Below are 16,648 nucleotides of genomic sequence, written 5' to 3'. Positions count from 1 at the left end.
TGGATGGATGCACTGACCGGGACCTTCCCAATTGGGACTCCAGATTGCTGCTGTTCCAGGGACTTCCCAGCATTGCTTGGATCTGGATGTAGGTGTTTCCCCAGTTGGTGATGTATGCGCTTTTATCTCTTTCTCTATATATTGCTTGTTCTGCCAACGTGGTGATGCAAATTCTCCCAGGTTGGTGATGTTGCTTGTTTTTCCCAATTTGGTAATGTATGTACATTTATTTTTCTGTCTATATATATATAACTGGTCCTTACACTGTAACTTACTACTAATATAATAAATTTCCTTATTTCTTGCTTATTGATGTGTGGCGTGGTTATTTTGCCGGTGAATCCTCTGAACCTGAAGTTGAAAGCATGTCTTTCAGCAAAACAAATGGGGCCTTTGGGAGGTTCAGATCATGTAATGATGGTGGGACCTTTAAGGTGGGAAGAGACCAGAGAGCTTAGTTCCTGCCCTTCCTTTGTGCCATGTAAGGACACAGTGAGAAGGCAACTGTCTACAAGCCAGGAAGAGAGCCCTCACCAGGAACCGATTCTGTTAGCACCTTGATCTTGGATTTCCCAGCCTCCAGAACTATGAGGAATACATGTCTGGTGTTTAAGCCTTCCAGCCTAAGCCTATGGGGTTTTGTTATAGCAGCCTGAGCTAAGACTTTTGTGTTTATATATATTTTACCACAATTAAAAAAGAAGAAAGAAACCTCAACTGTATTCCTAAATACAAGCAGCAAAGAGAAAAGTTAAATAACAAAAAACATACCATTTACAATGAAATAAAAATATAAAAATCACCTAGGATTAACCTAAAACTATGACACATTGGCAGGTGGCAGGGACCCCTGCACGCAGTGGTCTTCAGACACTGCACATGCACTCTGCAGGCTGCTTCTCCTAATATGCGTACAGTTCATGTTTTCCAAAAATCTGTCTTAAACTCTGTCTCATTTGCCTCAGTTTTTACATGGGGGGTAATAATGGACTTGGATGAAAAAGCTAATAGTCATTTCTGAGGAATGACAATATGAGTGATTTTTATCTTCTCTTTTGTGTTTTTCTGTACTTCCCAAATGGACTAACATCAGAATACATTTTTCATAATCAGAGAAAAATGACATTGGTTGTTAAATATGTGTAACATATTTAACTTTTCTTTTCTCTGAACTCCCACTTGATCCCTATTGAGGTCTGCCTGAATTCGGGGAAGAGCATCCAGGCTCCCCATCATCTGACCTGCATCAAATGTCTCCACCCACACCCTCTCTTCCTGCCCTTCCACCCTTGTCCCTGCTGTCATTCACCTGAGGCCTCCTTCCCTCCAGCAGTCAGTGCCCTGCCCCTTCCTGTGACCACCTCAGTACATGATTTCTGCTCTCTAAATCCCTCCCTTACTGCAGGAGGGGGCAGCGTCTCTCCATCCACTCTCCTCCACTGTGTCCCATAGAAGCCCTCAGCCGGGTTCAGGTGGGCACACAGGAAGGATTTGGAGCAGTAGCTCGGCTCTGACTGCTGGGCGCTGCTGTGAGGCACTGTGCAAGTCCTCAACTCTTGAAACCTCATTTTTCGCACCTACAAAATGTAGAAATTAGTATCAATGTCATAACGTTGCAGGAAAGAAAGTGGGGCGCGAGAGGATGGTCACGTGCCAGGTCTCAGGCAAGTCCCTGGGACGGCCACTGAGTGGCTTGGCTTCATGCAGGAAAGAATTCAAAAGCGAGCCACAGTAAAGTGAAAGGTTTATTCAGGAAGAAACACACTCCACAGACAGAGTGGGCCATCTCAGAAGGCAGGGTACGGGGTTGTCAGCTTTTATAGGGCTGCGTAATTTCATAGGCTAATAAGTGGGGGGATTATTCCAACTATTTGGGGGAAGGGGCAGGGATTTCCAGGAATTGGGCCACCGTCCACTTTTTGGTCTTTTATGATCTGCCTGGGAACTTTCATGGCACCTGTGGATGTGTCGTTTAGGATGTTCATGTATTACGATGAGTGTATACTGAGACTCAAGGTCTAGTGGAAGTCAGTCGTCCACCATCTTGGACCTAGTTGGTTCTAACCGGTTTCTGTCATGTCCTCAACGGCTGTCATTCTTTTAAAGGCTGTGCCCTGCCCCCCTCCTATCTCATTAAGGATGTGATGGCAATAAAACAAAGCAATCTGTGTAACTAGTGAGTATAGTATACCTAGTCTACATTAAACACTCAATAATTCTAAAGCAACTTGAATCAAACACAGATTTTAGATCAGATGAACCCAGGTTCAAGGCCCTGCACAGCTATTTGTTAGTCATCTATCCCAAAGGTGGTTTCTTAACTTCTTACATCTCAATTTCCTCACTGAAAAGTGGGTATGATAGGGCATTGACTGTTGTGTGGTGCCGTGCACCAGGTGCTGTGCTGAGCGTTTCCATTCTAGGGAGCGCACAGCCAAGGAGGACTTGGACACGTCCCAGGCTTGGCAGCACACTAGAAACACCTGGGCAGGTTTAAAAATCCTGACGCTAGCTCTGCCCTGCCCTGGGGGTTCTGAGCAGAGGGCCTGAGGTGTGGCCTAAGCACTTTTTAAGAGCTTCCCGGAAACCCCAATAAGTACACATCAATGACCTGCTCCCAGAGAATTCTCTCACACTTAATTTGTTGTTGAACATATTCCTCAGTGACTGTTTGATGTACTGAAGACATAGTGGTGGGGTGGTCTCCAGTCTTGAGACAGGGTATCCCAATTCCCACACACTTCATGTCAACTCAAAAGGAGTCTGATGGGTGGGCCGGCTCCAGTCTTATCTGTTTACAACTGATAACAAGAAAGAGGACCTTCCCTGGACAGGGCGGGGGAGGGGGGGAGGGGTGGGAGGGGGGAGGGGTGTTGGTCTGCCTGCCCACCAGAGGCCCTCCAGCTGCTCCCTGGCAACCCCTTCCAGCAGGGTCTTATTAACTAAGCAAACCTGGGCTCCTCCTAGTGAAATGCAAAACTCTTTGTAAGACCTTTAAGTAAATGAGAGCAAGTGTCAGAGTGTTTTATCACCCCTAAGCCTTCAGCCCATTCCCTCCTCAGAGCTGACTTCAGATCTTAAGCAAACAGCCAGAGATGGGACATTCATCCTATTTCTAGCCTCAATCCAGAGCTAACTTCAGATCCTAAGCAAACAGCCAGAGATGGGACATTCATCCTATTTCTAGCCTCAATCCTGTCTTGCTGGCAAGACATTTCCCTTCCTTTTTCTACAGTTTCCATTTATAAGATGCATATTTTCAAAACCTTATTTGATGTAGGAAATATCGTGATGTCTGAGATTTGCCTTAAAAAACACCAAGAAAAGAAAAGTGTGGAGGAAAATAACACTTAAGATTGGCAAAGGTTGATTGTTGAACCAAATGTTATTGAATCATCATCCTAGCTTTTGTGTATATTTGAAAATACAAAATTTAATAAAAGAAACTGTAGATTTTACAAACTACTTATAAAACGTTAAATATTGTCAGAAAGGTTTGGGTTCAATATCTTCTTATAAACTGAACAATTTTAAAACTTTTTATTCAAAGAAATATAATCCTTTAGCTTATCCACGGTTTTTAGTGTACAACCCACGTCGCTCATAAAGAACTTTCTATTGATTTAAAGTCATATATATACTTATTTTCATATGTAACTAAATTATGGTTTTCGATTTAATAACCCTTAAGTCTAAAAGTATATTTGTCATGACTCCCATTACAGATGCTTCACGAAGGTATGAGGCAACCTCCTCGTGTCTCCTGAGTTTTGCCCACTGAGATCTGCAGGTCCTGGTCCTGGAAGCTCACAGACCCAGCTTTTGGAAGGCTTCATGGCGGCCAGGCTCACCAATTCCCTACTAGTTTATTTAATGGCATCTTTAATTAACCTCCCATTTAAAGGTTTAAAACATTAAATCAGTATCGAAGACTATTTCATCTTTGGAGGAAGCATGCTATTTTTAGAAAGTAGTTTTTATGCAAAAATCAAAGAACAATTTGATCCAGAGTTGCAAGGTGTCCTCTGCAGTGTGATAAAAGGGCCCAGTCCTTATTTTGGCAATTAGAAAAATTGAAAATTAGCAAGACCCAGAAGAGGCCCCCAAACCATTCCCCTCTTGGATACAGAGCAGGCCCCTCATCAGACACTAGCAGGTGGCAGTTACCCCTGTGCTCAGTAGTCTTCAGATACCCAGCACCCTGCAGCCTTCTTATAATATCTGTGCATTTCATGTTTTTCAAAGATCTAAATGCCAAAAGCTTTGGACTTAAACTCTAAGCCTCACTGAAACATGAGGGGTAATAAGAGTGCCTCCCCCGAGGGGTGCTGTATTAAGTGGGTAATGAATATGATATATTCACCACTATGCTAGGCACAGAGAAAAGGCCCTGTTTGTGAAAATATTGATGCATCCTCAGAAAGGAGGTATGAAAGGACTCTCTTTATCTTCATGCTCCCCACTCAAGGCTTTTGGAACTCAAGTCTGCTGGTTCTGAGGCAGGAGATAGATGGGCCCCAGGCTGAACAGCTGAAGTTTCTTCCCTGTGGACAGAAACTCCATAACAGCAGGAGAGAGAGAGAAGGCTGGGCCCCGCCCAGGTAAGAGATAAAAGACCACAGATTCCTCATTCTCATTCTCAGTCAAGGAGACCTTCCTGACTACACATGTGCAGAAAGGCTCCTTGGGTCAAAAAGGGAGGGGGTGCCGCCCCATAGTAAGTGATGTCAACCTTCCCACAGGCCTCTTCGCTAGAATCCACCTTGGCCAAGAGATGTGCCCACAACTCATGGGAGGACCCTGAGATGTACCAAATACAGACTCAGAACGAGGCAAAGCAAGATGACTGGCCAAAGGAAACCCGGCAGAAATGTCCCATAAAAATGATTCAAACTACCACGAGGGCGTGACTCTCCTCTGAGCCCACCCGTGTGTCTATCCACACATACCCTTTTTCCTCCTAATAAACACTTTACTTGCTTCACTACTTTCCATCTCTACGTGGAAATTCATTTCTACACAGCTGACGGGCCAGGGCCTTGTCACTGGCCACTGGTGGTGGTGGTCTAGTGGCTAGGATTCAGCATGCTCACTGCCGAGGCCTGACTTCAACCTCTGGGCGAACCGAAACCCTGCTTTAAGCTGCTGCAGGCAGAGGCCACCAGAGATCAATTCTGTCCCACACAACTGGTCCCTTCTCTAGTTGGGCTCCTCACCATCCCCCAGTACAAGGAGTGTGCAATATAAAATCTCTATTTTCCTATGAAAGCTTTTTGTTCACGTTGAGGTTTTAAGTTTTTGTTTTTTTCAGGGAGGGAAAGGCTTGTTGCTTTGGTCACTGATGTTTTACATTAGGGGTTGACCGCTCCTGCTGCTATCAGTACAGTAAACACTGTTGGGGAGAGAATCCAGCTGTGTCTCCACCCCACCCTGCCCCCACCCCCAGCGGGGTCTCATTGAGGGGACGATCCCTGAGGCTCACTTTTGGGCCCTGCCTGTCACAGCCTGCCTTTGCCTAAGCGAGTTGCACAGCAGAACTCAGAGACCTCATTGCTGTTTCTCACTGCTGTTTCTCGTGGCCTGGGTAGAGAGTAGGAAATACCTGTGTCTTCTGTACTTATCCATCTTGGCTCCTGAGGCAGTTCTACCAGGACCTGCAGTAAAGACACCTTCAAATACAAAAACTGTCAGACTCAGCTTCCTTGGAGATCCTCAATGTATCCATGAGAGAAGGAGACTTTTATACCAGACGTGTCAGTAGGAAAATGACCCGGAGCCACTCTGTTAGGTAAGAACGGAGATCATCTAGATCTCAGAGCCAAGAGGGGTGTTGAAGAGCCTGAATAAATTGCAGTGCATGCACGATGTTCCTTCTCTTAAAGGGACACATACACTCTTGGTCTCAACATCTTTCTAAGGGATGACAACATTAATCAAAATCTACAAGTTACAAAATGACTGCATAATATTTATTGTACATTAAAAATATACCTACACATTATATACTCATATATTTGTATATGAATGCATTACATCTTATACATATATAAATTTCTGCTCATACTTATTTATATTTTAAACTTTGATAACTTTCTTTAAATATTCTAGGCTTCTGTTTATGATCAGTTTGGCATTACAGATCATCCACGTGGGAAACAGTAAGAACCATTTTGTTTATAGTCTCAGTTTTTGTTGCATATTTGCTTCTCAATCATGATCAGTCTCATATTTTCAATTAACTTTTTAAGGCTATCAAAGAGAGAAATATAAAGGTAGTAGAGAAGGAATCAACAGTGCTACAGCTCAGAAGCTCCAGCAGAAAACACTCGATTGGACCTCGAATAATTTTAGGGAGGAGAACGACAGCGCGGAGGGCTGGAGGCCGCAGGGTTCATTGCCCTACTCGCGGACTTTCCGAGAGCGTAAGTCGCGATGCTGCCCACAGAGGTCATCTCGGTCAGTGAACTCTGAGTTTATAAAACATTTTAACATCTTCAAATAATGATACCTTATAAAGTAAAAAATATTTTCTAGTGAGGTGCTCTTTTACTCTGAAAAATGTTTTACTATTTTATTGGTAAAACGTTGCGTTCGCTCTTAAACAGGTATTTTTCTGCGGGTCCAGAGCACTGTGATTTTAATGTATTTAAAGCAACTATCCCAACCCAGGATAATAGCGGACCTTTGCTAGTCCTATTGCAGACTCTCAGGCTCCAGACCCCTGGTCCCCAGGGGGTCCGCAGTGGAGGTGGGGGCATGGATGGGCAGTGGTGGAATTAAAAAAAAAATTTTTTTTTTTTTGCCTTCTTCACACCCGTGGGTGGTCCCCGCCCGCCCGAGAGGCCAGTCTTTAATCACCATCTTGGGAAGTCACAGCCTAACTTTAACATGTGAAAGGAGGAAAGAAAGAACACCCTACTTGTAGGGGGCAGGGTTTCCCGTCTGTCTTAGGGCTCCGGCTCCTTCCTGACCCGCAGGCACCCCAGGTAGTTCGTGTTTTAATCCTTAAGTTAACAAGCAGGGTTTACCTGAGCAAACACTCTTAGCAGGGAGCCAATTTTATTGCCTCCCGGCGGCGATCTTACTCGGCCCTCCTCGGGCTTCTCAGATGCAGAGGGCTGCGCGCGGAGCTGACGCCCAGGCCTCCCCCACAGGTGCGCCCCCGCGGCCGCGCTGCTGCCGGAACGGCGGCACCTGCGTACTGGGCAGCTTCTGCGTGTGCCCCGCTCACTTCACCGGCCGCTACTGCGAGCACGACCAGAGGCACAGGTAGGCGGATGGTTGAGCAGGTTACGGGCTGGGCGGGGCGGAGGGGGCGCAGCGGGCGGCGGGGGCGCGCGAGGCGGGGCCGTGGGCGCGCGCGCCCGCGCACTGACGCCGGGCCTGCGCCTCCGCAGCGAATGCGGCGCGCTGGGGCACGGAGCCTGGACCTTCCGCGGCTGCCGCCTCTGCAGGTGTGTCTTTGCGGCCCTGCACTGCCTCCCGCTACAGACACCCGGCCGCTGTGGTAAGAAGACCCGCGTACTGTGCCTACAACCCACACACAGGGGCAGCTGCTCCTTCCTACCCAGAGATCCATAGCGATCTCCCTGTGCCAGACAATCCAGGCATGGGCAACCTGGGTCGATTCATGACTCGGGAAAGTCGTGAATCACTCAGTGTATTACTATTACTGTCATTTAAAAATTTATTCCTAAGCGTCCCATATCCCGATTGCCGAGTGTATACGTGATGTCCAAACAGTGTCCTTAAGCGTCCTTTACAGAGAGCAGAATTCGGGGAGCGCGCAAGCTGGTAAGCAGAGCCCCGCCTGGCAGACAGGTATTTCTCTATACTAAGCCAACACCACCTTCTCACCTGTGGAATGCGAGGGAATGCTGGAGCAGGACGGGAGCAGTCCTGCATGGCCAGGTGCTGCCCTTCAAGGCCAACCCGTCAGCGCTCCCAGGGAAGGAAGGCGCCTGGTAACCACAGCTCAGACCTGCCACATAAAAGCCAGTGGGGTGTGGAGAGCACGCAGGGTGAACATGCATTTATGAAGATTCTGAGCAGTTCCCAACTCAATGCAAATGTTTTGCTTGTAAAACTAAGTAAGGAACGTGAACTTCCGAGGTCAGAAAACAAAAAAATGCCCTGCTGCTGAGCCATCGTCTTGGGCAGGGACCAGGGACACAAGTAAAGAAGGCACTCCAGTTCCATCGCCCTCTCGCCTTTTCAGTAAGCTCTGGCTGGGACAGCAGTGAGGGGCTCAGTTAATGCAGGCACAGCCCTTCAGCCCTCTTTACAGCCCTGGGTGTGCTCCATGTGAAGCCCTTAGGCCCACTCTCCTGTTCCTCCCTGCACTACAGTCAACCCTGGGCAAATTCCACTATCTAAGGGCACGCACAGTGGTAGCACAAACCTTCATCCCCGCTTCACACCCCCTTGTCCACTGTCAGGACTGCAGGAGAGGGGCAGCACTCTTGGCGGCAGAGCCCTCTTGGTGGGGTTCCCTGGGTGGGGCCCCTAGTGGAGGAACACACTTAATGAATGCTCAGCCTCCCTCCTCTGCAACCTGGATTAGTGAAGGTGCAGCCCTTCAACCCCACGGCTGCTGCCCCTTCTCAGCCAGCTCCGCCTGGTACACGCAGTGTCTGTGGGGGGGAGTGTGATTATAGTACAATATCCTTTCCCTCCCTCCCTCTCCTACTGGGCCCTCTGTTTGCTGGGCCTGTGCCCCTGATTCACTAGCTGCTCTTTCAGCGCCCCAGAGAATGGAGGACAAAATTATGTAATAAGCATCAGAACTGCAGATGGTGCCTATGTAGTCCTACAGGTGAAGTCATTTCCCACTTGTCATTGGTGCCCCCAGCAGTGATGTGGGGAAAGGGCTAGCTGTGATCATTTCCAATCTTCTAAGCAAGGCCAGCTTGGGTTCAGAAGCAACAGAGCAGGAACTGGGTTCTAGGATGTCTGCTCACATCCTGGGAAACATCCAAGACTGGGACTGCTGTCCGCTAAGGACAGTGACAGCGACTCTGAAAATGTGGCTTCTGCTCATCAAAGTTGAACAAAATAGTGCAGTCATCTTTCAGAGTAATTTGTCAGGTGCAGAAAGGGCAGTTACCTTTTGTACTCTTTGACCCATTGATTCTGCTTCAGGGCAGGTGACAGCGGTGGTGACTGTGTTGACAGTGGTTATGATGACATGAGGATGACGATGATAATTATAGCAGCTGCACTGATAGATGGTTATGATGATGTGAGAATGGCAATCATCATGATGATAACTGTCTTTATTAGCTCTCAGTATATTTCAGGGACTTTATACACTTAATCCTATTCAATTCTCATAACAAGCCTAGGAAATAGGTATTATCCCTTATATATTTGAGGAAACTGAAGCTTAGAGCGATTAACTCCTACAGTTTGTCTTTGTTTTTTTTTTTCTTAAGAGATAATCACAGAGGTTAGTTGTTAATTTAGAAACAATATGGTATTTTGCAATAACATTTAAATTATTTTAAAATATAAATTAACATACCATGGCATATTGATATAAACATTGACATAATGATAATTAATATGTAATTAATATTAATCTGTGAATAAAATTGCTACTGTTCACAGAGTACATAAGCACATCCCTAAACTATGTCAAACACTTTTTTAAAAAATTGAGATATAATTGCCATATAACGTTATATTAGTTTCAGGTATACAACACAGTGATTTGATATTTGTATACATTGAGAACTGATAATCACAGCAAATCTAGTTAACCTCCACCACCACACATAGCAATAATCTTTTTTCTTGTGATGAGAACTTTTAAGGTCTACTCTCTTAGTAACTTTCAAATATGCACTACAGTGTTATTAACTATAGTCACCATGTCATACATTACATCCCCATGACTTATTTATTTTATAACTGAAGGTTTGTACCTTTTGACCCCCTTCACCCATTCGCTCCCCACCTTTGGCAATCACCAATCTGATTTTGGTTTCTTTCTTTTCTTTTCTTTCTTTCTTTCTTTTTTTTTTTTTTTAGATTTTACAAAAAGTGAAATCAGAGGTATTTGTCTTTTTTGTCTGACTTGTTTTGCTTAGCATAATGCCTTCAAGGTCCATCTATGTTGTTGCAAATGGCAAGATTTCCTTTTTTTAATGGCTGAATAATATTCTGTTTTATATACATGTATGTATATAGCTCACATTTTCTTTATCTATTCATTCATAAATGGACACTACGGTGCTTCCATGTCTTTTGTTCCATAGCTATTGTAAATAATGTGTAATGAACACAGAGATGCAGATATCTTCTAAAGTTAGTGTTTTCATTTCCTTTGCACAGATACCCAGAAACAGAATTGCTGGATCATATGGTAGTTCTATTTTTAATTTTTTGAGGAAGTTCCATACTGTTTTCCACAGTGGCTGCACAAATTTACATTCCCACCAAAAGTGCACAAGCGTTCAGGGTCTGATTCTTAACCACTTTACCATTCCAGACTCTTCCTATAATTATCAGTATAAATTAAAGATGATATTGTTTTGGAGTGTTTTTTTTTTTACACTAAAATTTTATTATGGATACAACCAGAACTTTTATTGGCAAAATCACATTTTTTATTGAATTTTTCTCTGAGCCACTGAGTAGATTTGCCCTAAATATATCTTTTTTTAATTGAATGAAAGACTCTTTAAATTCTATAGTGCTTTACAATTTTCAGAAGTTTCACACACATGATTTCATATAATCCTATAATAACCCTTTTATTTTCCCTACGCCTATATTGCCCTTCCCCACTTTCTTCTCCCCTCTGGTAACCACTAGTTTGTTCTCTATATCTGTGAGTCTGCTTCTTTTTTGTTTTATTCAATAGTTTGTTGTGTTTTTTAGATTCTGCATATAAATAATACCATACAGTATTTGTCTTTCTCTATCTGACATTTCACTAGGCATAATACCCTCCAAGTCCATTCATGTTGCTGAAATGGCAAAATTTCATTCTTTTTATAGCTGAGTAGTATTCCTGTGTGTGTGTGTGTGTGTGTGTGTGTGTGTGTGTGTGTGTGTGTGTGTATATCACATCTTCTTTATCCATTCATCTGTTGGTGGACACTTAGGTTGCTTCCATGCTTTGGCAATTGTAAATAATGTTGCTAATGAACATTGGAGTACATGTATCTTTTTGAATTAGTGTTTTTGTTTTTTTTTGTATGTACACCCAGGAGTGGAATTGCTGGGTCTTATGGTAATTCTAGTTTTAGTTTTTTGAAAAACCTCCATACTATTTTCGACATTGGCTACACCAATTTATATTCCCACCAACAGTGTACAAAGGTTCCCTTTTCTCCACATTCTCAACATTTGTTCTTTGTGTTCTTTTTGATGATAACCATTCTGATAGTTGTGAGATGATATATCATTGTGGTTTTGATTTGCATTTCCCTGATGATTAGCAATGTTGACCAATTTTTCATGTGCCTGTTGGCCATCTGCATTTCCTCTTTGGAAAAATGTCTACTCAGTTCTTCGGCCCATTTTTTTAAATCTGGTTTTTTGTTTTGTTTTTATGTTGAGTTGTATGAGCTGTTTATATATGTTGGATATTAACCCCTTATAGCTCATATCATTTGCAAATACTTTCTCCCATTCAGTAGTTGCCTTTTTGTCAGTGGTTTTCTTTTCTGTAAAAAAGCTTTTAAGTTTAATTAGGTCCCATTTGTTTATTTTTGCTTTTACTTCCTTTGCTTTTGGAGACAAATCCAAAAGAATACTGCTGTGATTTATGTCAAAGAATGTTCTGCCTGTGTTTTCCTCTAGGAGTTTAATTGTATCCATGCTTACGATGTAGGTCTTTAATCCATTTTGAGTTTATTTTTGTGTTTGGTGTTAGGGAGTGTTCTAATTTCATTCTTTTACATGTAGCTGTCCAATTTTCCTAGCACCACTTATTGAAGAGACTGTCTTTTCTCCAATGTATAATCTTGTCTCCTTTGTCATAGATTAATTGACCATAAATGTGTTGGTTTATTTCTGGGCTTTTTAAGAATATTTTTGATAGTGTTATTTAGAATATTGAAAATTTGACCATGTTGTAAATCCAACAGCAGAATAATAGGTAAGTAAATGTTTTAACTCCTTTAATGGAAGATTATGATGACTTTGAAGAGTATATGGAAGATAGAATGGAAAACTGTATTTACAATATATTTCTACTGTGAAAGGACACATATGGATGGGGGATCACAAATAGATAACAACGTGCTACAAAACTGTGGTCCTCTGGCTCCTCCAGGGACCCAAAGGCCAAAGGATCTCCAAGGGCTCTCCCTGCTCTGATACTTTATGGGTCCAAGTTTGACAGACTTTCTTAGTCCCAATATAATATCTTTTCAAGGGCAGGATAACCTGCCCTGTGAGGGTGCAGGGCAGGATAAAATTTATGCAAAATAATCTTGTTTGTTGGTGTGAGCTATTTTATAATTTTTTTCTGTTCCATGACCTAAAACAATGCTTTGTGCATAATAATTCTAAATAAATATTGAATGGAAGACCTTTGACCTTTTAGTTCCAAATATAGTGCCAAAGAAGAAACACCATATAAGCTATTACCTACTATTATATTACATTAAAACAATCAGTTTTCAGTGCTCTAAATACAATATGCTTAAGACAGTTTAACTATCATTCTACCATTTTCTTCATTTACATTTGTTAATTTTGCATGTAAAGAGGCAATGTAGCATATAAAAAAAGCATGGGAAATCCCCAAAATACTTGTTCAAACCCCCCAAGATACTTGTTGTAATGTTCATGATCTTTATGAAAGGTTAAATAACTGTGCTTCAGTCTCCACAGCAGCAATATTTACCCCATTGGTTTGTTAAGATGAAAAGGCCCTATACCTGTTTCATATTATACATAAAGTAAAATATTGTTACTTTATTATCATCACCATCAACCATATTCACATCAATACAATGAGGTTAGAAAAAATGACTTCATAATCTAGCACTTATATGCAAATTTACTGAAATGTGGTTTTTAGGTTGTGAACAATACCCATTACACTATTAACTGATGAGCACTGTTATAATTAGAGTTTAAAAAAAAAATCAAGAAGAATGACAACCTTGGAGCTAGCAGTCCTTGATTCAGCCCAAGATCTCATTTTACCAAGAGGGTGATTCTTCCTCCACACAGCCCAAAGAATTAAATATTTCTTTAGTATCAAGAACCATTATGTTCTAAAATTTAGAGTCTAAACAATGACACAGTGAAGTAGCAAATTCGAATGTCTTCAGAGATAAACAGGTCATGTAAATGTCAGATGGGGGTCAGGTCAAGCCTCACCTTCAAACCCAATTAAAAAAAATACAGTTCTGGCACAAAGCAGTCAGCCAACCAACCAACAAGCAAACGAACAGAGCCAGCCTGTGGGCCTATTGGAAGGATGGCCCTCCTAGGTCCTGGCCCCAGCTGGCTCTCAGCAGTGGGCGTGCTTTCCAGGAGAGAGCAGGCCCTTTGTCAGATCCCTCTGGGACATTCTCCCATGATAGGTGCCGTTTCAGTGGGGGAGCTTCTCTGGGTGTCATCACAGAGAGGAAACCATCTGGCTCTCCAGGGGCATTCAGGGGTATCTTCAAATTGGAAAGTTTGGGGAATGCTGGCTCTGGAACTCATACTGAAACAAGATATTATCCTCATCCAGGTAGCCTCCATTTAAATCCCCACTCAGTGGTGGTGACACAGTGACACAGGCTGGGCATTCACAAATTTGATTTCACTTATATCTTCCTTTACATATATGCCTAAGACTAAAATAATGATAAAAATCTCTTCTATGTCTGCGTAAGTCTAAAAACAGACCTTTTGATAAGTGTATAATTAAAATCCCAGGTTATAGTAAATCATCCATCGGTAGCAGAGTTTCCTTTTTGGTATGACATAAAATAAGGACAAGCCATAGAACCATTGGTTTCATAGATTCTAATACACAGTAAATATTAATAAAGCTTATTTTAATTTTTTACTATCAGTATAGAGTGGAAGTTCTAATATTTTCTCACTAAGCTCAATGGGTGACCTTGGGCCCCCTGGGAGGGACACTGCATGGTGCTCACAGCCCCAGTCTGGGGACCCCTGCTTGAGGGACGGACTCCATCTAACCAAATTCACAAAGCCGGCTATAACAATGGCCTTTAAGTTCAAATACAAGAAAAGACGGCCAACAGGGCCTGAATCCTTCTCTCTGTGGGCAGCCTGTTCCCTTCCACCAGGGGAACATCAGTGAAGCTCAGTACAGGCTGACCCCTTCTTTACCTGTAGCTGATTCTCACGCTGGGACCACCTGTTGTATCATCAGCTTTTCTGGAACCTCCTCTGAGCCCACATGCTAAGGTTCCTGTTTTGTGGGGTTCTAGTACCCTGGAACAACCCTCTCCCATGTGGGGTGGTGTGGGGAATGGTGCCCAGGTCTGGAGTGGGCCTGACCTCGGTCTTGTGCTGAGCGTGGCCTCCTGGACATGCCCACCGTAGTCACCTACGGACAGATGCAGGGCAGGTCCCTGCTGCGGTGGCTCGTCTTCATCATTACTCATTAGTTTCTGACGGTTTATGCTCACCACAGCTTTTCACGTTCAGAAGGCAGTTTCTGGAGGTATCCTAGAGGACAGTGCTTGGAGGGTTTGTCGGGGGAAGAGAAGGCTGGCTTCTGCCTTTAAAGCCTTAAAGGTCCCTTTAAGTTGGCCCTTTCCTTATCGGCATGCTTCCCTGCCCAGCTGACCCCACATCCAGCCCAGACTTGCTTGTGAGAATGTTTAGTGGAGTTTGTGCCCCTGCCTGCGGCCATGCCTGTGGGGCTTGTCAGCTTCACAGGGTAGCCACTCACCACCGGCGACTTTGGCCTCGACCCTTGCCCCGTCTCACTACCCCAGAGATTCCCACTCAACACCTTTGGGCTGGGGTCCTAGCTATATAGAAAGCCAGACGCACGGAGCCTTGGGGCTCAGAGTGAGACCTGCAGTGGAGGAGCCACACTGCCTCAGCAGGGTGGTGAGCACGGCGGGTGGGGCATCGTCCCCAGTGCTCTGCAGCTGCGCCTTGTAACTTCCTCTGTGGGGATATCCGCCGTTGCTGTAGGGATGGGTGCTTTTCTCTTCAATAAGTGGTCCCTAGTCAGAGAAATAGAGTCAGAGCTCATGGGGGAAAAGTTGGACCTTCTTTGCAACAGATGGGTGCAAGCTATTTTATGTTATTTTATTTTAAATCAGATCCACTTACCTGCATTGCTAAATGACGGGTGTGGAACTCTGAACGATCACCTTGGCCAGCTCATGTGCCAGATGAGAAGGGCTCAAGGGCTGTTTCTCTGTGAGCCTTAAAAACAGCAAACTGATTCTCCTTCAGCTCTCCAGGTTACACAAAAATTCCTGTTTCCAGCCGCAGCGCGAGGAAGGTACAAGCTAAAGGGAAGCTGCGCCGTCTTCCTGGAGCTGCGCCGCGTTCCCCACATTGGGCTTCATTCCGCGCTCCGCGCTGCCCTCCTCGTGGCCGGGAAGCCGCGGCTCAGGCTCCGCGGCTGATGCAGAGCCCACCGGGCAAGGCCTAGAGAGGAGGCCCAGCGAGAAAAGGGCTTTACCGGAGCAGGTGCAGACATCTCTGCTTCACTCTCTTAAAGCAAGCCTGCCACAGCATGTCTCATACACTCTCGGGATTTTTTTCCAGACCTGAAAGACTTTCTCGCCTCACACTCTAATGGACCAAGAACGCAGCTCACGGGGAATGTTCTCCTCCTCCTGCCCTGCTTCCTCCTGAAATCCGTCCTCAGCGAAGGGGGAGGCCGCTGACGGGACCGCAGTTCCACCCGGCGGAACCCGAACCGCGCCTGGCCTCCCAGCGTGGCCGAGCGAGGCGGCGCTGCGTGGGGAAGCCGGGCTCGCTTGTCCTCTTGTATTGTCTATATTGTAGGTAATAGATTGGTTTCATTTCTTATCAAGGGGAGCATTAGATGCATATTTGTATTGTTTAATAAACATTTGCATGAAAGAGCCTTTCTTGCTTTCCTGGGTATACGATTTAGAAGCGCAGGAGTAGACGCTGGAGGCTGGGGCCCCTTCAGCCCAATCTCTGATGATTTCAGAGTAGACCAAACATGTGGCCCCTCCCAGATAACAGCTCCCCATTGAGCACTGCTTGAGCCCCACACATAGCTGCGGCAACACTTCACATCAGTTATTTGTTCATTCAGTCTCCCCACTAGTTTCTAAGTCCTGGGGGTCAGGGACGGTGCCACATGTGTGTCCCCAGCACTGCTATGCTGTGAGTCTGCCAAGAAGATGCCTAAAAGTGCTCCATAGACAGAGAAAGGAAGGCAAAAAGGGGGAGGGAGCCAGGGCTGGAGGCAAGCGGCTGGGAACCCCGTCTCCTTTTCTCCAGCTTCCTCTACTAATGGCTCAGCTGTGACACCCTTTTCAGGACAGTTAACACTTCTTGAGATTATCACCAACGTCTCTGTAAAAAGGAGCCCTTAAAGTGGACCAAGCAGCCTGTCTTCCCGCCAATCACACAGTACTTGGGAGCCTGGCGTTTCTCAGCTGGATCTGTCAAATATATTAGCTCTCTATTGATTAAACACAGCCCTGTTTGGACAGACACC

The 16,648-nt window shown here is 44.5% G+C and overlaps 1 protein-coding gene across 1 annotated transcript in view; it reads left to right on the top strand.

Annotated features, from left to right (window-relative positions):
• Positions 1-16,034, top strand: part of CFC1 (cryptic, EGF-CFC family member 1) — a 70,442-nt gene extending 54,408 nt beyond the window's left edge. The window contains exons 4-8 of the mRNA XM_067742379.1: positions 6,086-6,158; positions 6,249-6,422; positions 7,155-7,269; positions 7,398-7,507; positions 15,718-16,034. Coding sequence (XP_067598480.1) covers positions 6,086-6,158; positions 6,249-6,422; positions 7,155-7,269; positions 7,398-7,507; positions 15,718-15,839 — 594 coding nt within the window. The 3' untranslated portion in view covers positions 15,840-16,034. The remainder of the gene's footprint in view (positions 1-6,085; positions 6,159-6,248; positions 6,423-7,154; positions 7,270-7,397; positions 7,508-15,717) is intronic.
• The last annotated feature ends 614 nt before the right edge of the window (positions 16,035-16,648 follow it).

Source organism: Pseudorca crassidens, chromosome 6 (genome assembly GCF_039906515.1).
Source record: "Pseudorca crassidens isolate mPseCra1 chromosome 6, mPseCra1.hap1, whole genome shotgun sequence".
Taxonomy (NCBI): domain Eukaryota; kingdom Metazoa; phylum Chordata; class Mammalia; order Artiodactyla; family Delphinidae; genus Pseudorca; species Pseudorca crassidens.
This window is presented reverse-complemented; position numbering and strand designations above follow the sequence as displayed.